General features: G+C 39.2%; 1 protein-coding gene across 3 annotated transcripts in view; it reads left to right on the top strand.

The window, feature by feature from the left end:
* LOC139952853 (NACHT domain- and WD repeat-containing protein 1-like) overlaps positions 1-24705 on the top strand; it is a 156020-nt gene extending 131315 nt beyond the window's left edge. For 2 of the 3 annotated variants that reach the window (XM_071952111.1, XM_071952112.1), the window contains exons 15-23: positions 529-608; positions 1655-1922; positions 6145-6303; positions 6938-7110; positions 8466-8714; positions 9646-9841; positions 10784-11005; positions 12422-12457; positions 14884-24705. In XM_071952111.1, the coding sequence (XP_071808212.1) occupies positions 529-608; positions 1655-1922; positions 6145-6303; positions 6938-7110; positions 8466-8714; positions 9646-9841; positions 10784-11005; positions 12422-12457; positions 14884-15116 (1616 nt within the window). In that variant the 3' untranslated portion in view covers positions 15117-24705. The remainder of the gene's footprint in view (positions 1-528; positions 609-1654; positions 1923-6144; positions 6304-6937; positions 7111-8465; positions 8715-9645; positions 9842-10783; positions 11006-12421; positions 12458-14883) is intronic. The other variant, XM_071952113.1, reaches the window with a different exon arrangement.
* Positions 24706-25683: the final 978 nt, after the last annotated feature.

The following is a 25683-nucleotide window of genomic DNA, read 5'->3' as shown; positions in this document are numbered from 1 at the left end:
GGCAGCCAATACATGGTTCTCATATAGAGTGAAAATGATACTAGTATTTAAACTTCATATACACAATACAACACAATACAATACAATACAATACAACACAATACAACACAACTTTATTGTCCCTGCATGGGAAATTCCTTTGGCCTTATTGCTCACATAAAAATACAGTCACCAGTAAAAAGTTACATCGTTAAAAATGGGATAGGACCTTACCACAGAAAAATGGTGGGCCTAATAAAAACAGAGTTAAAAAGTGAACCATGGACAGACACATTAGACCCCTTGCATAACGCGGCTGAGTTCATGGCACGTTTTGCTCACAAAAAAAACAGCTATCGTCCGCTTTGCTCACAAAGAACAGCTATCGTCCAATCATTTACCTCCTTTGACCTCAGTGAGGGCGCTCTTTGACCGTGTGGCGTCACATGCAAGGGGTCTATGGGGGGAGTACATCATGCCTCATTTCAAGCACCAAATGCTGTCTTTGACCCTGATAGTCTTCATGTCTCCATTTTATTTCCCCTACAGCCTACGAGGACAAGACGCTGCAAGTCTTCTGTCTACCCACAGGATCTGAAGTACACTGTCTTGAGAAACACAGCGACAGCGTAAGTTTGTCAAGATTGAGAATCTGTTTCATGGTTTGCTGGACTTGGAGGAGGGTAGACTTCCCCGCCGGTTATGTTCAGTGGATATACCTACTAAAAGGGTTTGGGTACTTTTCGTAGGACACAAAACACAATGTCAAAAGATTTACATTAAAGCCATTGGACCCTTTCGGTACAGAAAAAAAAAAAAAAGTTCACAGATTTACAAATAATTTACAGGGTTTACAGAAGGTAATGGTGAAAAACTTCTCTTGAAATATTAGTCCATGAAATGCTTTACTTTTTGAGAAAACGGTAAAACAATATAAATTCTCGTTAACGAGAATTACGGATTTGTTATAAACACATGTCATGACACGGCGAAACGCGCGAAAACAGGAGTGGGTTTTCCCGTTATTTTCTCCCGAATCCGATGTCCGATTGAGCCTAAATTTCCACAGGATTGTTATTTTATATATAAGTTGTGAAACACGAAGTGTGGGACTTGGACAATACTGTTTACCGAAAGTGTATAATGGCTTTAAACGTACACAGTTTGAAGACTTATACGGTTTAAAGATAATGATGGTAGAAAGCTTCTCTTAAAATACTACTTGCAGAGGTGCATGTGTTTTCGCGACTCTCCTGAAAACATTGTTGTGATTTTCACTTTTTCCTCAAAAACTTGATGACTAATGAAGCCGAAACTTCTACAGGTAAATTATATTACAGACATCTCTATTCACAGTGCGTAGGGATTCATGTCATTGCTAAAAACTTAATCTATAAAAGGTATCAAAACCCTTTAAATAGAACTGCAAAGAAAAGGAACTTTGTATTCAACTTTGTTTTAATGACTGTGATCTGAGGGGGAGAAACATGTTCAAACAATCTGATGTTATTCTGAGGGGTTCTTGAATTAATGTTGCGAGTGCAATGTTCTAAGAAAACCAGTGAAGCATCTTCAAATTTGCTTTCAATCGATCAAACTCTGAATGATTCTCGTTTAAATTTCAGACCGTAAAATTCTTATGAGTACTGAATTCCCGCTGTATTCTTTTGCGTAGATTGTTGATCTGAGCATCTGTGCAGACGGCAGCAACATCGCCATAGCAACCATCAAAAACAAAGTGCACATCTACAACATCAAGACGCAGGAGATCATCGAGACGCTGAGTGGCCACAAGGGGGCGATCTCCACGGTGGCGGTGACGCGCGACGGTCATTTTGTGATGACGTCATGCTTGGACGGCAACATCAGAGTCTGGAATATGCCCAAGAAATCCAACTCTGAAGTTTCACCGTTCTCCCATCAGTCAAAAGTCTCCTGCATAGGTAAGACCCCCGGGGCATCTGGAGATGCAAACAAACAAAGATCATCATTTGTGTGTATCAAACAGTCTTGACATCATCTGTTTATCTAAATTTGTGCTAGCTTGGTAGTCTTAAGCAGGCAAAGTTTCCCCAAAATCTATCTAACCTCAGGAATCTTCATTGTTTGTCACTTCCACCCTGACAGAACTATTTTCTCTAAATTGCCAGAATCAGTTTTCTTTGCGATTACTGCTGGCACAAAGAAACCACGACTTAAAAGCACTGGACACTTTTGGTAATTTGTCAAAGACAAGTATGCTCTCTTGGTGTATCCAAACTTATGCAAGAGAATAATGAAAGATAAAACACCTGCACAAATTTGTGTGCTGTCAGATGCCTAATAAAAGGCTTCAGACCTGAAGTGTTTTAATATTTGAGTGAGAAATTACCCCTTTCTAAAAAACTACGTTACTTCAGAGGGAGCTGTTTCTCACAATGTTTTATACTACATGTATGAACAGCTCGTATTGCTCATAACCAAGTAAGTCTTCATGCTAACATTTTTTTTGAGTAATTACCAATAGTCTACAGTGCCTTTATCAAAGGCCAAAGAAAAGAAAGATTCTGTTTGAAGCATCAGGATTTTGTCTCTGTCTTTTGAGTATAAAATACCATATTCACGCACCATGTGACACAAACAGCCAATTGAGTCCAAGGCAGGCCTCTCCGTCTACCCCGCACAAATGCAGTATTTTCCGCTTCGTTTCTACCAACACCTGTTCTCTTTGTGTGGATGAAACGAAGCGCTGCACGGTGAGTGTGTGCTCTGTCTACAACTTGTGGCATTTGTTCCGGTCATCCATCTTTGATACAAAAATACAAAAGTCACGTCCTTCCTTGGCAACCAGTCGGGGGAAAATTGGCGTGCTGACGCGTCATGCGGCAGTGATTGGCTAAGTAGCAACAAATTTCTTAATGCTGTATCGTTGTGTTTGAAACTGCGAGCTCAGCTGTACCATGTCTTTTATTGCTCACTTTAAAGGGGCAGTTTTAGTTTAAGAAAAGCTGACATTTTATAATTGTGTGGTATTGCTCTAATATTTATTTTAAAAAAAACGAAACAGATACCATACCATGGGGAAGGGTTACAACAAGGTAGTTTAGCATGAATACAAATATGAAATATTATTTGGTTTTCCTTAAATGCAGAGAATAGTCATCGTCAGTCTCCTGGTCAGTCTCCTGACGATGACTAAAGCAAGCTAGTCGAAACCTTGAGACCAATTTAGAACTCACTTCACAGCGGCGGGCAGTGAAGTTAATACCGAGAAGTCCCCTCGATCCACTAAAGTTAAAGTAGTAGTCAAGGCCGATTATCTACTTTCCGCCCACGTAGAAGTTAAGAGCAGGAAAGAACTGAGAAGTCTCCCAAATTCTGAAAATCTTCTCAGCGGTAGTAGAATATAAGCAAGACAGTTCTCAAAAGAACAGTAGACACACACATGGTGTTACCAAAAACCAAATATGTATTGATATCTCACCATGCAATGCCTCAAATCCCATATCATGCATATAGAGAATATTTACTTAGCAACACAGTTCATAATGGTTTTATCATTAGAGAGAACTCATACGGAAAAAAAGTATGTCCTTCTCAGTAAGATACTGAAGTCTGTGTAGTAACAATAACCAAGCATTTATGCAAGAAACATCAAACTAATTAACTGCAAACAAAAATTCATCCGAAACATCACATGATCCGTGTCTGTGGCTTTTACTCTTCGGTTGAAAGTGTTGCCTAAAGGCAACTTGTTTCAATTCTGCATAGAGTCGTCAACGTCTTAAAGATAAGGGCATTTCAAGTAGGAATGCTTGTCCAAATGATTAGAATTTACTTAAAGGCAGTGGACACTATTGGTAATTACTCAAAATAATTATTAGCATAAAACCTTACTTCGTGACGAGTAATGGGGAGAGGTTGATGGTATAAAACATTGTGAGAAACGGCTCCCTTTGAAGTGCCATAGTTTTCGAGAAAGAAGTGATTTTCCACGAATTTGATTTCGAGATCTCAGATTTAGAACTTGAGGTCTCGAAATCAACCATCTAAACGAACAAAACCACTTGTGACAAGTGTGTTTTTGTTTTTCATTATTATCTTGCAAGTTCGATGACCGATTGAGCTCAAATTTTCACAGGTTTGTTATTTTATGCTTATGGTGATATACACCAACTGTGAAGGCTAGTCTTTGACAATTACCAATAGTGCCCACTGCCTTTAAAGGCACTGGACACCTTTGGTAATTGTCAAAGACTAATATTCTCACTTGGTGTATCCCAACACATGCATAAAATCACAAACCTGTGAAAATTTTGACTCAATTGGTCATCGAAGTTGCAAGAGAATAATGAAAGAAAAAAACACCCTTGTTGCACAAATTTGTTTTCTTTTAGACACCTACATTTGAGTGAGAAATTACCTCTTTCTCAAAAACTAAGATACTTCGGGGGAGCCATTTCTCACTACTTTTTCAAGAGGGGATTCCCTTAGAAATACTATAGGTTGGGATACACCAAGGGAGAAGACTGGTCTTTAACACTTACCAATAGTGTAACTTCCCTTTAAATCAGCACTACGTTGACAAAAATCAATCCATGGCAATACCTTTAAAATCAATCCTCAAGCTCTTCATTGTCACGAAGTGTGTTTATCGGGGGGGACAAATTATCTCTATCGTGAGAAGTACCAGACCATCTGCTGATTTAATGTTCAGTTTCCTTCAAAACACTTGACAATTTCACAGCTTAAAGGCACAATACTGGACACTATTGGTAATTACTCAAATTAATTGTTAGCATAAAAACTTACTCGGTAACAAGCAATCGAGAGCTGTTGATAGGAAAAAACATTGTGAGAACTGGCTCCCTCTGAAGTAACGTAGTTTTTCAGAAAGAAGTAATTTTCCACTAAAATATTTTAATTTGATTTTGAGACCTCGGAATTAGATTTTGAGGTCCCGAAATCAAGCATCTGAAACTTTGTGTGACAAGGGTGTTTTTTCTTCCACTATTATCTCGCAACTTCGGCGACCAATTGAGTTCAAATTTTCACAGGTTTGTTATGTTATGCATATGTTGAGATACACCAAGTGAGAACACTGGTCTTTGACAACTACCAAGAGTGTCCAGTGCCTTTAAAGCTATCATGTTCTGGAAAACAAAAGCTCTGTATCCTCGCAAAGTTTCACAAATTCGGCTGTTATTCTGATAGCCGTCGGGCGTCCTCTCACAGCAGCAAGTCGTAGCGATCACTCCTGCTAGCACCTTAGTGTCTCTAGGGTGAATTATTCCTTTCTTGACGGAGTGCGTCGCCTGAAGACCTTCATCTCTCCTCTGTGTCAATTTATCTTCAGAAAATGCTTGAATCTTAAGTGCATCTTAGGCACTCAGGAATCGGTGAGAAGAGATGACAAAGTGTTTCACCAAAAGATTGGTTTCATTTGCATTCGTTTGTTTTGAATTTCATTGACGCTGAGTTTTACTTCCCCAAACGCCACTCTAGATGGCAAAAAAATGGTCTTATGGTTCAAATCTCCCGTATTGCCAATTTTGTTTATGATGGCAATATTCCTGGGGCTTAAAGGGCACTGGACACCTTTGGTAATTGTCAAAGACCAGTATTCTCACTTGGTGTATCCGAACATAAACATTAAATAACAAATCTGTAAAATTCTGACTCTATTGGTCATCAAAGTTGCAAGAGAATAATGAAAGAAAAACATGCTTGTGGCACAAGTTTTTGTGCTTTAAGATGCCAAAAAATGACTCCAGGCCTGAAGTTACTTCAGAAGGAGCTGTTTCTCCGTATGTTTTATACTATCAACAGCTCTCCATTGCTCAATACCAAGTCAGTTTTTATGCTTACAATTATTTAGAGTAATTACCAAGCATGTCCAGTCACTCACTCACACTCACTCAATCGACCCAAGTATTTGCGTTGCCGCATGTTTGAGTTGGGCTCTATGTCTGACATGCCACACAACTCAATCCTGGTAAACGAAAACCCTGTGTTTTTTCGCCAAAATGGGACTCGAACTGCCTTTAGCCAGCGGGCTAGCTCAGTGGTCTGGTGGTGAAACATCTGCCCTAGCAGTGCAAGGGTTATGGGTTTGAATCCCACCTCCGTGAATTGCCTGTCGATTGATTGACGAGATTCGTTTCCTCTGTCCCTCTCTCCCTACAGCTCTGAGTAAAGAAGGCATCTATGCAATCACTGGATCCACAGACTGCACTCTGAGACTCTGGAACCTAGAACTCTGCCAAATGATGAATATATTATGCGAGCATACCAAGCCAATCACATGCCTCGCTCTGGCTGATGATGGCAGCTTTGCTGTGTCTGGTAAGTCTGGCCACTCCCACTTGTTGAATATTCATAACTGGGGCAAATCCATACAGCAGATAAGACGCACACAAAAATGTCTGAAGCCTGGTTCATACTTCCTGCGAATGCGAATGCTAAACGACATTTGACGCCACATGGCTGTTTTCACACCGAATGTTTCACAAGAGTTGAACACATTTCAACTTGCGAAATTGTGATGTCACAAATCGTATCGCATTCTCATTCCCAGGAAGTATGAAACGGCTTAAGCTCATTAAAATCCTGGTCATTTAGCCTTCATGATAGATTCTGCTAAGGTCAAAACGTCAAGCCACTAACTATATTCATTTTTGCATTTAAATACCACTTTGGTTGGTAAGCAGCTAATACTACTTTCTCACATTAAAATTTTGCTGAACAAAGGCAGTTTACCAGCCAAAAATTACCATGTAATGACGGCTGTGGTTCTGCTTATTCGTGCTTACCAGAGAAATTTTTCTAAGCATCATTTTCTGTTGAGCAGCTTTGAAGTTTGTACCCTGGAAGAGATACACAGTACGATTATTCATGCATATTCATATTCATCTCCATGGTCAATCATTGTGATTGGTTGTGCTGCTCAGACAAATTAACATTGATCTTTTTCCTGCAGGATCGGAGGATAAGTCTGTACGTGTATGGAGTGCAGGGTCGGGGGTCGTCGTCGTTCACTTTACCGACCACACCGATGTCATCTCCAACGTTCTGATCACATCGGACAACAAGCGTATCCTATCGGCTGATTTCAGTAACTACATGAAACTATGGAAAGCTGAATCTGGTGAGGTAAGAAACTGAATTTTAACAGAAGACGACTTGAGTGTACTCATCTTTAAGTCATTGCTTTGGGTGCGTTCGATTAGCTTCCCTGGGTCGACCTTGGTCTGCCCTCGTTACGTTTGAATAGCTTTGACGTCATTCCAGGGGCTCACAGGACAGCCCCAAGTGCCCTGCTTGTGGAGTGAGTCACTTGGGGCTGGCCCCAGGTGCATGACGTCACCATGAGAGGGTGAGTGATCGTTCGATTAGCTCTTGTCATTGGCTCACCCGAGTGAGCACCGCAGGGTCAACCCAGGGGAACTAATCAAGTGCACCCTAAGATGGGTGGTAGGGTTGGTGTTATGGTATATTTCCTCGCCTTCCACCTCTAGGACTCCGATTGGAATCAGCCAGGGGGAGTATGTGGATTGGGTTTTCAGTCCCTACTCGACTGCCTGGGCTTTCCCTGGAATAATTCTTTGAGATTTTCCTCTCACATCTACATGTAAAACTTAACTGAAACTTTCTTCATTGTCTCCTCTCTTGATTATTGGCTAGTACAGTAATTAAGTTTGCTTTTCTGAGAGTCCTTGATTTTAAAACCAGAACAAATGAATTTAAATGAAAGTTTTACTAAAGAATCTACATTAGTTTTTATTCTACATCAGCATGCACAATTGTCCTTCATTAAAGGTTGTGCCATATTTGTCAATGTAATGTTGATTTATAAGAGCAATTATGACCCACCCACCCACAATTTCAGGTTTAAACATTGACAATTCTGAATTGCCCCTTTACTCCTTATGCATAAATACCTCAGACAGTTTAGCTTTTCCTATTGGTGGAGAGCGCGTCACGTGGGGGTGTTTAAACTGTTGATAATGACCAACTGGAGCTCAGTTTATAACCGGATGTTTTCAGATCCTACGCGCTAGTCTTGGTGCAAGACGTTTCTTGTTACGGGCGATGCGGGCGCTGTCGGTGAGTTGGCCGCGCTGTGTATGAAAGGAAAACGAGAACGTTTTGCACCAAGACTATACATGCACGAACGGATCCGGAAACTGTCGTCTCAGTCATACCAATGCAACACACGGACGTACATGTACAGAGCTTGCAAGCACATCGGAGAGGGATAGGTTTTACAGGGTTTCTTACTTAATTATGCCTTTTAACCAAAAAGGCATTTTATGAATGGGAATAAAAGAGTAGTGACTCGTTCCTAAATGGCCATTTAAAACCTTGCAGGGTCGTTACTGGTTTTAAACGGCCGTACTCGTCTGTACACTTTTATTCCCTTATTTACACGTACTGCTTTTCGTTATTATCATAGAAGCATGGAAATAAATGTGTATTTGAATCTTTCTCCACTTCAACCTCCTCAGGTACTCCTCTCCTGCAGCGGCCCATCCTCCATGGTAACGCTGACTCCCAACAACGACTTTGCCATCAGCGGCGATCGGAACGAACTCATGAAGATCTGGTCGGTCGGTAGCGGCGAGTCCGTCAAGACGATCAACCACGTCGAGACCATCACCTGCCTGGTGGTGACCAAGGATAACCATTTCACCATCACCGGATCGGAAGATATGTCGCTGAAGATCTGGGAGACTGAGACGGGGAAGTTGACGCAAGTAAGTTGCAAAGCCGCAGTATTTTTTACCTTGTGAAGGCGTGTTTGAGCCAAATTTCCATCAAGGGAAACCCAAACTTTAATTTTTTTAGTTTTTTTATTAACATTATTATTACGTGTTTGTTACACATTGAAAGCAGGGTGCGGTCAAAGAAACTCTAAATTTCTTTGCTGTAAGATGCTGCTGTTTCCTTCAAGGTATATTTAAGTAGGTTGACTTGACTGGTGTAAGATGTCTTAGCTCTATCAAGGAACTAGGAAAAGTTGAAAACCATGCTTCGTAAATATCCTGTGTCCCGACCTTAAAGGCAGTGGACACTATTAATAATTATCTATTGGTAATCCCCTAATGCTGTTAGGGAGAGGTTGATAGTATAAAACATTGTGAAAAACGGCTCCCTCTGAAGTAATGTAGTTTTCAAGAAATACGTGATTTTCCACCTCAGATGTCGAGAAATACGTGATTTTCCACCTCAGATTTTGAGACCTCAGATTTAGAAGTTGAGGTCTCGAAATCAAGCATCTGAAAGCACACAACTTTGTGTGACAAGGTTTTTTTTCCCTTTCATTATTATCTCGCAACGACGACCAAATGAGCTCAAATCTTCACATGGTTGTTATTTTATGCATTTGTTGAGATACACCAACTATTACCAATAGTGTCCACTGTCTATAAGAGAATGGGCAAGAGCAAAAATCATTTTATCATGTCGATTTTAATGCCATTGTCCAGTCTGTTCTGGGTTGTTGTAATTTAGGAAGTAATTTAAATTTTAAAAGAAGATTTGTTTTCACAGAAAAATGTACTCTCCGTTCCGTTGGTTTGATTTGTTTTTCAATACGCACAAATCTTGCACAGTCTCTTACCCCTAATTATGGTTGTATTCTGATTTCTTATCCATCCTCTTGACCTTTTAACCTCTTCTCTCTAGATCCTCGCTGGCCACGACGACAAGGTGTCCTGCGTCGCTACGGCCGATCACAATCGTCATGTGATCTCCGGCTCGCACGACAAGACATTGATCATCTGGAACATGGGTACCGGTGAGATTGAGAAGATACTGACTGGGCACACGGACATAGTTACCAGTGTGAAGATGACCAGTGATGGTAGTATCGTTGTCTCAGGTAAAAAATGCCAGGGATTTTTAGAAGTTGAATTGTGGGCTTTGTTCCAATTGCGCAAACGTTGCGCACACTCTCCAACAATTTTAAGCGGAACAAGTTGTGCGCCGCCACCGTTGGCAAACAATACAATAATCAGACTGTATGTATGGTGTCCCCATCTTCATTACAGAGCGCCACCATATTGTCATCTCAATTGCACAACCAACCGTCCAATGTTAAAAAACTTTGGGTAGACAGTTGCGAGTGGACAAACCCCTGTTGTTCAATCTGCAGAAAGGATTACCTGTTCTATCCTGCCACCTTTCTTCATTTTCATTAGAGATTAAAATTCAACAACATTTATTTCCATTTCACAAACAATATTACAAGTATCATACATGTACAAAATAAAGATTAACATTAAAACAGCTAATTATTAATGAAACTGAATAATAATAGTAGGAAAAGGACGGAGTAAGTGAAATGGTTGCAATCCCCGGTAAGTGTTTGCTTGATTTGGGGATGCCATACAGGACAAGACAAACAACGAACACAAAGACAAAAACGTTGACAGACAGACGGACAGACAGACAAGAGGGCAACAAAAAGCACTAACAGAAGTAACTGCAAGAATTAACATGAATAGATAAACTTAAATACGACAAGTAATGATAACAAAAACTAAATATTAATACAAAACAAATAGTAGACTTTGACTTTACGCTTAAATACATTCAGTGAGGATTGAAGATTGACTGAAGCCCGGTTCATACTTCATGCGAATGCTTTGTGCGATGCGAATTTCATTGCTTCACAAAGGGAGAAAAAAATTGTTGCGACAGCAAAATTCACTTCGCTTTCTCATTTGCAGGAAGTATGAACCGGGCTTAACTCCACAAGGCCGGTTTACCAATTTCCAATTTGACTGTTTGTAACCTTTTGTTTTGTTCTTCCACCTTACAGGTTCTCATGACGGCACTGTCTGCGTCTGGGCCGTGCAGACCGGTCTCCTAGTCACAGCGTTCCACATGAATGTAGCCGTGGCTGAGCTACAGATGTCCTTTGATGCCAGTCACATCGTTGTACGTCTTCTAGAAGGGGGATGCGCTCCTTTGCTTTGTTTACATAACAGCCCGGCAACAGACATCAAATCACAGAGTCAAGTTGATATTGACATACGAGAGGGTAAGGGCATGATGAGATTCTATTCCACCTCAAATATGGATCCGTCGCTAAGCATAACAAGATTACGCTTACCAGAATAGGATTACCAGCCAAACTACCATGTCATAAGAGCAATTTGTGACTGGTATCCTGCTCATTTCTGCTTAGCAGAAACTGTTTTAAGCAATGTTTTCTACTTAAGCAGCTCTATGACATTGTTCCCTGGTGCTGATTTCATCGAGCTGCTTAAACAGAAAAAGAATTGCTTAACAATTTTCTGCTATAAGCAGAAATGAGCATGATGCCAGTCATAGAAGGTACATGAGAAATGGTAGTTTGGTCGGTAACCATATTCTGGTAAGCAAAATCTTATTGTAATTAGCTACTTCTTGTGCTTAAGCAGCTTCATGAAATTGGGCTCTAAAGTCAGACTGGGGGTTGTGGGGTCATGCTGGGGGTCAAGTTCTGCGGTCTTAAAATCAACTCACTATTAAAGACGGTATCGTGCCATCCAAGCACTTAACCTTCCCTTCCCCTCCCCTTCCCCTCCCCCCCCCAGACTATGTGGTTTCATCCATCATCTTTGGGTTTTGCAGCTGATAACATATCCCTGCTTAAATCAAAATTTGCTTTCCATAATAATAATGCTTAAAAAGATTATTTTCTATATTGAGTTGTTCATTTCCTTTACAGGCAAAAAAGACTTTTATTTTGCTACAAGCCTGGTTCATACTTCCTGCAAATGCGAAGGGAGTTTTGTTGTCACATGGCTGTTTGTGCAGCGAATGTTTTCGCAAGAGATGAGCATAGTTCATCTGTTTGTTGCGAATTTGTGGCGTCAAAATTCCTATCGCATTCGCAGGTTCATGTATGAACCAGACAATGGACACTACTGGTAACTGTCAAAGACTAGCCTTCACAGTTGGTGTATCTCAACATATGCATAAAATAACTAACCTGTGAAAATTTGAGCTCAATCGGTCGTCGAAGTTGCGAGATATTAATGAACAAAAAAAAAAAACACCCTTGTCGCATCATGGTCACAGAAAGTTGTGTGCTTTCAGATGCTTGATTTTGAGACCTTAAATTCTAAAACTGAGGTCTCAAAATCAAAATTTGTGGAAAATTCTTTCTCGAAAACTGCGTCACTTCAGAGGGAGCTGTTTCTCACAATGTTTTATACCATCAACCTCTCCCCATTACTCGCTACCAAGTAAGGTTTTATGCTAACAATTATTTAGAGTAATTACCAATAGTGTCCACTGCCTTTAAGTCTGGTATCAAGACTTCTAATCATGCAACCCTTCCTCAAAGGTTATTGGTTTCCTGCATTGGTCTACATGTACCATTATGGAGTATTATTATTTAACCTTTGACCTCATTTAGTGCCCAACCTCCAATGGCTGATTTGTGATTTGATTTGATTTGATTTTGTAGGTCAGCGTGATTTGGGGACTAGTGTCCAAGAGGAAGGTGTGTTGATATAAATAAATGTTGCATGAATAGACTTGTAGCCAGTCCCTTCCTGTCTATTCCCCGGTGTTATTCTCAAAATCCTATATATCTGTGTGTAGCCCAACGTGTCAAGAACACACTCACATAGCATACAAGTCTAATTTCTGATCACCGGTTTCAAATTGTAATGTGTGGTTTGCAGTAGCACCAACGGTTCTTTTCAGAAACAAACCTTCTCCAAAAGAGGTTTAAACCAGGGCCCAATTTCACAGAGCTGCTAAGCGCAACAATTTGCTTAGCATAAAATTTCTTCCGTCATAAAAACAGGATTACCAACCAAATTTCAACGTTATTTTCAGGATAAGCAAACAACAGCTGAAATACCAGTAACATCAATAAGAGTATGCGACAAATGGAAATTTGGATGGTAACCCTGTTTTTACCAAGGAAAAAATTTCATGCTAAGCAAATTTTTGTGCTTAGCAGCTCTATGAATTTGGGCCCTGGTGCTGTGCAAGTGCAAACCTCACCATATAATTCTCCCACCATGCAAAGTTTCAAATCCTACCGGTTCAAATTGTTTGGTTTTGTTTATTCTAAAGACCAGGGCCCAATTTCATGGCTCTGCTTACCGTAAGCACAGAATCGGCACTTAGGGAAGCAGGGAATTCTGTGCTTACGGCAAGCGTATTTCATGGGTTATCAGGGAATTTTGGCTTCTGCGCGTGCGTACTCCACGTTACTTGGCATTCTACGTTTTCAAGGCTAGCACAGAAATTCGGCGCTTGCAGGTCAAGCGGGGAATCGTGATCGTGAGTGCAGAATGTGAATATGAATGCGAATGCAATACATTTTTAACAATTTGAACATCACAAATTCCCAGCAAATAATTCACAATAGTTGAACTGTTTTAGTCTGTCTTTCAGGAAGACAAAAACACATACATTTGTTGGAGTGCAGCAGTAAACTGTCTTCATGAACCAAATTTGTTGTAGGAAGAAACTATACATTAATAGTAAACTTGCGGGTACAACCATGTGTACGTGTATATCTTTTGTGGGAGTGTTGGCACTAAAAAGGGAAATGTTCCACACACAGCACATGTTTCACAAGAAATTTAGCACACTGATATTTTAAGCTTGTACTGATGAAAACTATATAACTTAATAAATCTCGGTCAAATAAGATTTGTAATTTCATCTTCTTTTTTTAACTGAATCTAATCATTATTCATTCTTTTTATGATTTTATTTTGTTTTCTGTTTCTTCATTTCCATCACCATGACTAGCCTTGCTCAAGACAGTCGCATTATTCGCTCCGAAAAGACGCCGCTGTAAAGCCACCCGTATACCCTGTGCGTGATGCGTGCAATCACACCGCATGGCCAACCCGTATACACACTGTCACATCGTACGACTACTGTGCACACAAGTCATCCGCACTCGTACCACTAACCGTACTAATCGTATCGTGCGATGTTACGCACAGTGAATACCGGTGGGTTTTTATACAGCGGGGGTCTTTTTTCGGAGTGAATAATTCGACTGCCTTGAGCAAGGCTGCACCATGACTTGAAAGCCATGCATGTTGTCATTGAGCATGTGTCAGCTAAAATTCCCCTGCATTAAACCAAACCCCTTAACATTTTATTTTGTGTACCTCATTTATTACCGCCTAGAATAACTTCTGGCATATTTCCTTATTGCAGTCATGTTTGTTGACGGATTATTGTCCCCTTCAACAAATAAGCCTTCACAAACTTCTAAGTTTGAGTGCAGTTTTGCTATCACAAATTTCACCCACGTTTTTATGTCCACATACTTTTATTGTGTCAGCTTATTGATTAAAACTGTAAAATTTAAAATACTTGTGGGGTGGGCAAAGTAAAACTTGACTTGAGTTGGATTTGAACCTGCAACCTCCAGTAGTTATGTCGGTGTCGTAGAAGATTTTGTCTCCATGTGTGTCCCTATTTAGTAAACTAAAATTGGCTAAAGAAAATTGATTCAAAAGACAGCATCTAATGCACTTTGTACACAATTCTTCATATGGGGGACAAAATATTCTGCCACACCAGCGCTCTACTCACAAAGAAAGACTTTGGCGAAATATTGAGACTGTCAACAAGGGCTAGATAGCTCAGTTGGTGGAGTGCCTTTGTCCCGGGAATTCTGTCCCCTAGAGATTCCGTACCCCATATGGGAAATTAACATGGGCTGGGGGAGGATGATCACAAGAGGGCGCTATTAGAAGTAGTTTGTACACAGTTCGCCATAGATTCCCTGCAACACCGGCACTACAGAGAACTAGGTACATGTAAAGAACCCACCTTCGTCATTTTTCTTTTTTCAACCCCAAATTAAGTTAGAATTTGGGTAAATTTTATATCTGATATTGTCTTTAACTTTTTATTCATTTCACCCTCCTTAATTTTGTTCTTCAGAGTCCTCGAGCACCGTGCTCCCGATCAAACCCAAACCGCCGCTGGTCCACAAGCAAACGTCTCTGCAGATGCCCGCCATCACTCGCAAGTCGACTAGCTCGGCCCCGGACTCCTCCCGTCCCAAGGCCATCGTGACGGCCGCCAAGGCACGGCACCAAAGCTACCAAGATGCCACGCCCACATCGGGAAAGTCTAAGAAGAACAAGAAGTCGGGGGTGTGTCTGCTGTTCTGACTGGCAAGATTCAGGAGGAGGTAACTATCTGTGTTTAGAGAGAGAATTTAAGGGGATGAGGTTGTTGGTTACTGACGTCACTTGCTGCGAACAAAAACTCTGAAATTTACTTGGTGAAGATTTTTTTTTTTTTTTACATCTAAGTCTTTCTTTGGATGGGAAACTTCATACAGGCTTGGTCAACTCAAAATAATAATGATAATAAAAATTTTGCATTATTGAGCACCCTTTCCAGGGAAACTTCATAATGACTTGGTCAACTCAAAATAATAATGATAATAAAAATTTGGCATTATTGAGCACCCTTTTCCAGGGAAACTTCATAATGGCTTGGTCAACTTAAAACGATATGTAATAAGCTTGCATTTACAGAGCATCTTTTCCAGAGGATGCAAAACGCATGGATATCTGTACAACAGATTAAAACAAGAAACAAAGATGGCCCATCATACAAATCACTCTCAACGAAACAAGTGAGTCTTCAGCAATTTTTGAATGAATCATATGGAGTCCGATAATTATTTGGTCAATTCAACATCTCAACAAAAAACACACTATTTCTTCAAGACATCTGTAAAAATCTGAAATACAAATAATCTGTTTCCCATTTTACTTCAGTTTGATCTCACATGGGAGATTGGTGGCAGTGTTTACTGTCATTTTGAGCCAAAGAAGTCTTTCATGGGGACAATTTCTTTAAAAATTATCACAGTTTTTCTCTCACTGCTTGCTGTTAAAGAGGGCTCCAAGATCGTAATTCAGTTTTGTGATCCACTCTTCTTTCAATCGATACTGTTCTTATGAAGATGAAAACGTATTTACATATGTCTGAATTTACCTTTAAACAGTAAAAAATGTCACTGTGTTTGACATTCTTCAAGTGCAATTTCTGTCCAAATTTAAGAGTGTTTCATTGCGACACATTTAAAATTTCATGATTTGGACATCAATTCATTCCTAAACTTTGATGATATTCAGTCAACATGGCATTGAATTTCACCTCTTAATTGCAACTGAAATTCCTCTTTAATGAACAGATTCTTTGTTTGACGTTCGATGACGTCACATTTCAAATTTCACAACGAAAGAATATAAAATAAAAAAAAGGCATTTTACACCATAATCGTGAGATTAGAAACTTGAACTTTTTCCCCACTATCATGATGACTCTATCATTTGGAAAATATTGCATCACACAGCTCAATTTAACCTTGGAGCCCCTCTTGAACTTACCATCTCTGGTTATAATATTGTAACTCTCAAGCAACCACACCTGGACCCAATTTCATAAAGCCTGTAAGCACAAAAAATTGCTTAGCACAAAACGAACAATTTTGCTTAGCGAAATTAGGTTACCAGCCAGAGAACACCATAAAATTAGTATTGCTGAGACTGGTACCTTGGTCATCTCTTGCCTAAGCAAGAAATTTGCTAAGAAGAATTTTCTGCTGAATAGCTTTATGAAACTTGGTGGTTGTGTGTCCCAAGAAGAACACGCTTAAGCAACCATCCTTGTCAACTGTAAGTAAGTGAGAGTTTTTCTAGTAAGCAGTAAAAATCAAAACTGGGCAGTGTTTTCTGGTAAAGCAGCAAGTAACGTTTTAACCAACAGCAAAAACCCCTTTGGGAAAAGGAAGAAGTTAACGATATCTGACATGCCGCCTGCAGAGTTTAGTAAATGTCATAGAAATATATCCCATAGAATGCTGAGCTCGGCCGCCCTCTGTGTCGTCTGTGGACGCGTGTATGGCAAAATGATCACCGCATGACACGCATGTATGGCAAAGTGGCTACACACAGTGTTTTCATTGTTCATTGTTACATGAGGGAAACTGTAAGGCAAAAACAATAGTGTATGCGCATCCATAAAAGAGGTCTCGAAATGGCACGCACAATGGCGCACTCAGCGTTCTCTGGGTTCTTTTTCTATGGTAAATGTACATTTCAAGTATCAACCATTTTCTTTCTTTCGTGCACTACTCACCGTTGTCACTTTTATAGAACATCAACTTTAAATAATGCTTCTAAGATCTGTATGTTTTGTACTATTTTTCAAACGGGGTCGTTCAAAAGGGACTAGGGATCGTTGTCAACCATAAATACAAAACCAAATTGATAGTGTAACTTACAAGATGATAGACTTGTGGACAAGTCGTTACAGGTCTGTCGCGGTGATAGCGTTCCAACTCTCTCCGCGATTCCAGCACCACTGGCGGTATTCTCTTGAGACTACTGCAGCCGATTTCACGAAACGCTAGAATTAATCCTATATGAGTTAGGACGAGTAACTCGTCCTAACTTAGGATGGGTTCAATGCGTTCTAACGTCTCTGGATACGGAACTTAACTCATCCAAAGTCCTGAGATAATTCCTAAGTTAGGAAGAGTTTGGTGAAATCGACGGCTGGCCCCGCTAGACTATTGCTCTCGCGCTGTGTAGTGTCTTTATGCCACCACCACCACGACTCGACTATCACGGCGACAAACCATTAACGACTTGTTTACAAGTCTAACAAGATGATTGTGTTTGTGAGGATTACAGATTATCTAGTTCAGGACTCTATGGAAACAATGATTTAATTTTAATTGGACAAATTGTGCAATGTGGGATTTAGAGTTGTAATAATTATTGATTTAAGTTGATATGAGAAAGGTTTGAACTCAATTGGTGGTGTTGAAACAATCAAGGATTCCTTGCTGTGTCAACAACGACGACAGTGTTGTTGTATCTCATTAAAGGCAGTAACTCAAAATAATTATTGGCATAAAACCGTACTTGGTAACAAGTAATGGGGAGAGGTTGATTATATTAAAAAATTGTGAGAAACGGCTCCCTCTGAAGTGACATAGTTTGTGAGAAAGAAGTAATTTCCAAGAGTTGAAACCAACGGTTCTTTTCAGAACCACCCCAACTCATTAGAGATAGTCATTACATGGTGTTACCGCAAACCTTTCTATAGAGTTGATTCTAACTATGTTTTATTATATCAACAGCTCCCCAGTTCTCTTTACCATGAACGATTTTATGGTCATTAATGTTTAGAAAATAATTACCAAAGGTATATCTTGCCTTTAATCACTTCATTCTTAATTGAATGAGATTGAGGTGATTTTATTTTTTAATGTTCAAACCTTTCTCACAATGATTTTCAAAACTAATGGCTGAATCACAGGGTGATGATTATCTGTAGTAAATTAACGCCTCATTCATAATGAGTTGGGATCAATGAATGAGTTTTTTTGAAAAGCTAGTTCTGTTGGCATGTGACAGTTAGAGTGACTCCAAAGCGATGGAACTACATCTTGATGGGTGGATTGATAACACAGGTAGTGCCTTCTCCTGGTGACTAGGCAACCAGTAATTGACGTATCATACTGTGTAGGGATATTTCAAATTTGCAAATGGTAAACAGATCCAATTGGCATACAACTGAAACAAATAATAGGAGACTGTTTTGATATGAGGTGCTCTCTGCTGGGATCTTATACAAAATAAGGTTTATAAGTCCAATAAATGATATAATGGTTACACCCCTATGTTCCTACCCCCTAGGTTATCTTCCCAACCCCAACCCTAACCCCAACACTAACCCCAACACTAACCCCAACCCTAACCCCAACCCCAACCCTAACCCCAACACTAACCCCAACCCTAACCCCAACCCTAACCCCAACCCTAACCCCAACCCTAACCCCAACCCCAACCCCAACCCCAACCCTAACCACAACCCTTACCCCAACCCTTACCCCAACCCCAACCCTAACCCCAACCCCAACCCTAACCCTAGCTTGTAAATTATCATGGGGCTGTCGGAACATGGGGTTGACGGAACATAGGGGTGTCGGAACAAAGGGGTGTCATAACATGGGGTTGTCGGAACATAGAGTTGTCGGAACATAGGGGTGTCAAAACATAGGGGTGTCAGAAATCAGGGGCGTCAGAAAAATAGGGGTGTCTGGACATGGGGGTGTGGGAACATAGGGGTGTCGGAACATGGGGGTGTCGAAACATAGGGGCGTCAGAACATGGGGGTTTCGGAACATGGGGGTGTAGGAACATAGGGGTGTCGGAACATAGGGGTGTCAGAACATGGGGAGATCGTAATATAGAGCGGTCACTAACATAATCACAACAAAGAACAAAAAAGTGTTTTTTATGTGGACACAGACCCTTAGCTGATTCATGATACAGTGTGATTATCCTTAATTACTGGTTGCTTAGTGTTTAAATACCAGATCTTCAATATGCTGATTGGAGATATGAAAGAACAAACATTTTTGTAGCTCATATTGTATATATACTCAAAATATAAATCTATAAATAGTTAATATATATAAACAAGGATTACCAAATTTAAAATTTAAATATATATATATTTAAGTGCAGCCCATCATGTTCCCCCTTTTTGAGAAATGACGTCTTTTACAAATGTTTATTTGTTTGATTTTAGTTTACAGCTCTTCTTTGTTTGTTTGAGATTGTTTACAGGTCAGCCATATTTATATTTCTAAGGATCATTTTCGTCATTTGACATTGGGAGCGTGCTTTCTTTTAATTTGCAATACATGTATAAGGTATTTGTGTACAGTGTTTAATATTTGTTTATAAGTACAGACATCTCGGTGTGTGCATGGAGTGTGCTATTAACTGTCGCTTTATTTTGAGATGGTCCGGTCCACTCAGAGAGATAAAACTCACACTACAAGGAGTGGAAAACTGAAATTCTACTTTTTTTCAAGCAATGTGATCTTTGTTTGCCGCCCTCTATTGAAATTTTGCCTGCTGACGCACGCATCAGGTTTCGCATAAATTTGGTTAAGGATTGGTTTCAAGGGATCCCATAATTCAAAGGTGATTTGAGCTGTGACATCTTTCCATTCCCTATTTATGCAAAACACAAAGTGTGCACCTACATGTACCGGCAGGCAGAAAGTTAATGTTTTGCTTTGGTCTTGCAATGAGAGGGCGTGTCATCTGTAAGTGGTCTGTTTTTTTATTCCTCATTTGCTTTATATTTCACTGTACACGTCACAAATGTTTTTCAAAGCTATTTGACAATCAAATATTATTTTCACAAATGTAACGGTTTTGAGAGATAGTTGTATGGATTTAACAGAGCTCGGGGAGGGGGCTTGGAGTGATGGGTGAAAGCCTTACCCCTAGATAAGTGTTCCTTTAATTTGATTAAGTTTTCAAATGGAAGTGCCCTTTGCTCATTAAAAACTGGCCGTACAGCCCTTGTAAAAAATGAAAGGACATGCCTGGACTTTACCCAAAAAAACTAAAACAACTTGTTCGGTTAGTACTGGTATGTTTCGTAGTATAGTCTTGAAAATCAAACACAATTATTAACGATGCCTATTATAGCAGGGAGTTCCTGCACTAATTAATTAACTCTTAATTATTAAGTACACCTGCTTAAAGGTTTTCCCCGTAGCTTAGCCAACGTTTGAAATTAAGCTACCTTTGCAGCTCCTAAACATTCCATTGTGTATCTACTCTAATAAGTATAAAGAATGTCATGAATTTGAATCACATAATTGTATATATTGCATTTTTTTTTCTGAATGACATCATCAGGATAACATTAAAAAGGGTTTCAGGAAAGTTAAAACCAGAACAATTTTGCTTGTAGTCTGCAGACAGATGTAAACTGTTTGGCAGATAATTTTATGTGAATTTTACATATTATAATGCTCAAATAAAATCTGTAATACATAGCTGCTGAATTGGATTAAAAATAAAAAATGTACGCTCTTTGATTTTATAGTCAAGTTGCAGAAATGTAAAAAATAATTCCTTGAATCTAACATGAATCTGGCATTGTTGAACAAAGATAAAAAACATAGCAGGTAACGGCGGCAAATATACAGGAGTTCCCAGTTATTTGTAAATTATGCGTAGCATTTACTGGTTTATCAAAAGGTAATTAGTCAAAATTGTTAACGAGCGTTAATTGAAACTTAAATTAAACAGGGTCTTATGGTGCCAGAAGAACAAACTCTTTGTCTGTTGGTATGTTGGATATTATCCACTTTTTAAGAAGTGAATTATTATTAAAAGTGAACTGTTCAGTGTTTGTACTTTTCTTGTAAATAACCACACACGGAAGAAAACTTCTCTGTTATATGTTTTTTCTAACACCTTTGAATTGTTGTCATGGTAACCATTGCCTTTCATAAATGTTCACATTCCTAATCTTGGTCTTTGTAAACTGTAAAATAAGGAACGGCTTACAAAAAGATAAACTGACAGGAAGTTAGTTTGGAAGAAGGCAATTGATAAAAAAAAGGTGGAATTATTGTTTTATGTAATGTGTTTGCTAAGTTGCTGTGATCAATCTGAATAAAAGATATTTTTTAAAACAAACAAAGATTTTCATTTACTGCAAACAAATATCCAAAGCAGTCGATGAATGCATCCAATGCAGAACAAAAAGTATGTGAACGGAGCTTGATGTAAGCAATTGGTCGCAACTTTTGAATTTGTTTGTGTTTTTGGGAGCATGTTCGTGAGATTTGAAGGGTATTTGTCGCAGAAATGTGTCGGGGACAAAGATGCAATTCTGGCAAGAGTCATGTGCGAATAGTCTGCCTTTTTTGGCCAGGTTTTTAAATTTTGAAAACGACACTCGTATTACTCGCACTCAATCATGATTTTAATAAACTCCAGTTGTTTATCAGTTCAAATTAACCAATGTTGATATTTAAATTGATTATTTATTGCAATTACATGTGTAGTGCTGTTTGTCGGTTAATATTAATTGAATATCGGTTCATCAACAGGAACAAATTTTCTTGTACCAAATCTCTCTGGAATTTTTTATTTCATTTTATTTATTTGTTGTTGCATTAAACTATAACGAGGCTGGAAGGGGACAGTAGCCAAGCTCCTTTTCATATATGGTTTAAAACTGTGGATATTCTCATTGTGTATACAAGGTACCAGACATGTTAATGATCAAGGAAACATAAGGATAGCTTTTCTTTTTAACTTAGTAATGAATTCTAGTTTAAAAGAGATTTAATGAAATAATAATAATAATGTTGGAATGGTGACGAATGGTACGGTTAATGTATGGTGCTTCACGGTGTGAACTTTCAAAAAGTACTGTATCACGACATTCCTTTATTGTAGCAACTATTAATGTATGTTTATATTATTAACTGTAAAATTTGGTGTTTTGTGTTGAAAGTTATGTGGGCTTTTGTAACAAGATGTTAATGAAATAATAAAGGAATGGGTCGCTTGAGAATTTGAGGAAGTTGCAACGTTGGAAATAATGAACTTGAATTCTCGGTTTCAAGTTCGATTAAACATAAAGTGGGTTTTGATTCCGTTTGAGGCAGAATGAATTAGAAGTTTGGAAAAAGTTGATTTTATTTAAATTATTTCCTTTCTGTATATCTACTGTCGAATGTCTACGTCAGTGGACAGGTTTTGCAGAAAGGCTTTATATTATGGAACCAGTATATGCTTTTAAGTTTCAACGTTGTGGTTTTAAATTTTTAATGAATAAAAGACAGTATCAATCGATTGAGCCCCGCCCCCATGTTGTACTGACCAATCACAAGATCGATTGCTCAAGTAAAAGTCTGAAATAATGTGTGGTTCACCTCCAATGTGTGCAGCTTGTGCATGAAGGACTGTCGTTGGAGAACACTTGCTTCATGTCAGAAGTGGGCAGGGCTTAATGGTCTGTCTTAATGAATATTCATCACACTTTTGAACATGAAGCGAATCTTGCGTCACAATTTGGAAAAAAATCAGGCGTACCAATGGATGGATTGCATATATTTGATGATTAATAATGAAAAAGTGCATGCGTGTACGCGCTGCAGCGCACAACTCAGCCAATGATAGCCTTTCACGGTGCGCGTTTCATCAAAGATGGTGGTCAATGACGTCATGTGCAATCCATCTTTTATTGCGTTACCGAAATTCGCTTCGCATTCACCGGGCTTGACACTCATAGTTTTTGTATAGAATATTTGTATAAACATCTTAGAAATGCGAGCACAATTGTGAATTACATTGTCTGTTAATATTACTAGGTATTAAAAAGCAGCACAACTAACGTAAACTATAATGGCGTGCTTCTTACTGTAAATTGTACATAAACAAGAACCATGCTGATAAACAACTCAAAGTAACAAAACATCGCAACTCTCAATAATGAATTGAAATACGGGTCCGCCACTACACGGTCCATTTTTATTATTTTTCAGATTAATGAGAAACTCAGGTAGTGTGTTCCTTCATGACACTCGGGGTCAAATTTGTGCAACGACCAATGGTTAACTTGTGGTTGTCTAGTGACCTACATTGGGCATGCGCACAGAAGTTGAAGTGCAAACGACTTGACTCATGTCATGTCAACGCAACATTATAACTTTCTGATAACTGGGCCCATTTTCATAGCGCTGCTTCAGCACACAAAAAAGATGCTAAGCACAAAAAAAAGATGCTAAAAATTATGCTTATCAGAGTAAGGTTACCAGCCAAACTACCATGTCACAGTACCATTTGTGATTGGTATCCTGCTCATTTACTTAAACAAAATTGATAACCAGCGATGCATCCAAGCCCAGTAGGCTGCTTACAAATAGTTGACTGTAGCGTTGTCCAACCATCATGTAGACATATAAAAGGGTGCACTTGATAAGCTTTCCTGGGTCGACCCCGCGGGGCTCACTCGGGTGAGCCCCTGCCAAGAGCTAATCGAACGATCACACGCCCTCTCAAGGTGACGTCATGCACCTTGGGTCAGCCCCCAAGTGACCCACTCTATAAGCAGGGCACTGGGGCTGACCCACTCCATAAGCAGGGCACTGGGGGGCTGACCTGGGTGAGCCCCTGGAATGACGTCAAAGCTTATCGAACGCACCGGGGACAGACTGGGGTCGACCCAGGGAGGCTAAACGAACGCACCCAAGTGTAGTGGAACTATGGTCAATGAAAGTCCTTGTGCGAACTTGGCCCGAGTAAAGCCCGGTTCATACTTTCTGCAAACGCGAATGTGAAGCGAATAGTTACCTCACATCAGACCACATTTGCATTTGCAGGAAGTATGAAGCAGGCATAACAAGTACTTGTTTTCATGTGTAAATATAAAACTGGACCATCAATAGGGAAGCCTGTTTATTTGAAAGAAGGTTAATCAAAAATCCAACAGAAAGTTAAGAATATTTCGTATAATCGTGAGACAACCTGTAACTTTTTTGTGCATAAAGAAGAGAATTTTTGTAAGAAGATCTATCAAACAATGAAAAGTACTTTTAAAATCCCTGTTCAATGTATGCAAGGAATGTCATTTCAAATATTCTAAAGTTAAGTTTGTGTATATTTTAACCTGACGCTAACTCCTTTTAAGTTTTTTTTTCCAAAAATAATACCTCTTATGTATGTGCAAATATTTATGTAATCCTAAAACTAGATTAAAAAGCTTGTAAAATGAGGCAATTTAAAAAGAGAAATCTTGTTGATGGTTTTGAGCTCTAGCAGTATTTGTACCCAACGCATACAATGTCTCTTAGATGTTTGTATAACCATTATGATGGATTTATTAAGTGCAATAAAAAGCACAATACAAAAGGTAAAACTTATCCTCTGTGTCTTTTGTTTTGCTGTTGTTTTTCAGAATATTTTTAGCAAAAGAAATAAATACCCCCAAAAATTGTGAGCAGTATGGTAGCAAAGTTTTTACCCCCCCCCCCCCCCCTCATAAAACCAATCCATCAAAACACTATGTGAGACACCGTTAGTATTTAACAAATGCAAGGCTTACCCCTTGTCATATTCTCAATTTTTGACAAAATCTTCATATTTGAATTTTCGGACCAAATTTTATAAAAATGCAAGGTTTACACCTTGTGATTTTTTCGACTATTGACCCAATTTTTATAATGATTTGTTTCGCCAAAGTTTGATAAAAAATGCAAAATTCAAAAAAACTTATTTTTTGAAGTTAGGAACTTAGTTTTTGACCAAATTTGATAAAAATGCAGACTTTCCCCTTGTGATTTATTCAAATTTTGGACCAACTTTTTCATATGTTAAATTTTGACCCAAGTTTGATTTAAAAAAAATGCTTTGGGTTTAGGGTCGAGGTAAGGGTTAGGGTTACAGTTAGGGCAAGGGCTATGGTCGGGGTTATTTGATAAAATATGCAAGACTTGCCCCCTCTGATATTTACAATTTTTTACAGAATGTTTGTTTCTAATTTGGCCAAATTCAATGAAAATGCAAGGCTTAACCTTATGATGTCCAAATTTTCAGAACATATAGGGATGGAATATAGAGCAGTCAACCTCGCAAGAAACAAAGCCTTCTTTTACATTCAGACAGGCTTTGGTTTCACCTCCACCTCCCCCCCCCCCCCCCCCACACACACCTTCCCCCAGGTGATATTTACCATTATGACAACCAGACATCACTTCCACAAACACCACTCAAAAGAAGAAAAAAAACATTTAGATTACTAAACACGACCCATGGCTTTCATCTTCAACAAAAACACTGCATGGTACATGAATCACCGGCCATTTAGTTTCTGGTGAACATTCTT

This window comes from Asterias amurensis, chromosome 21 (assembly GCF_032118995.1).
Source record: "Asterias amurensis chromosome 21, ASM3211899v1".
Taxonomy (NCBI): domain Eukaryota; kingdom Metazoa; phylum Echinodermata; class Asteroidea; order Forcipulatida; family Asteriidae; genus Asterias; species Asterias amurensis.
This window is presented reverse-complemented; position numbering and strand designations above follow the sequence as displayed.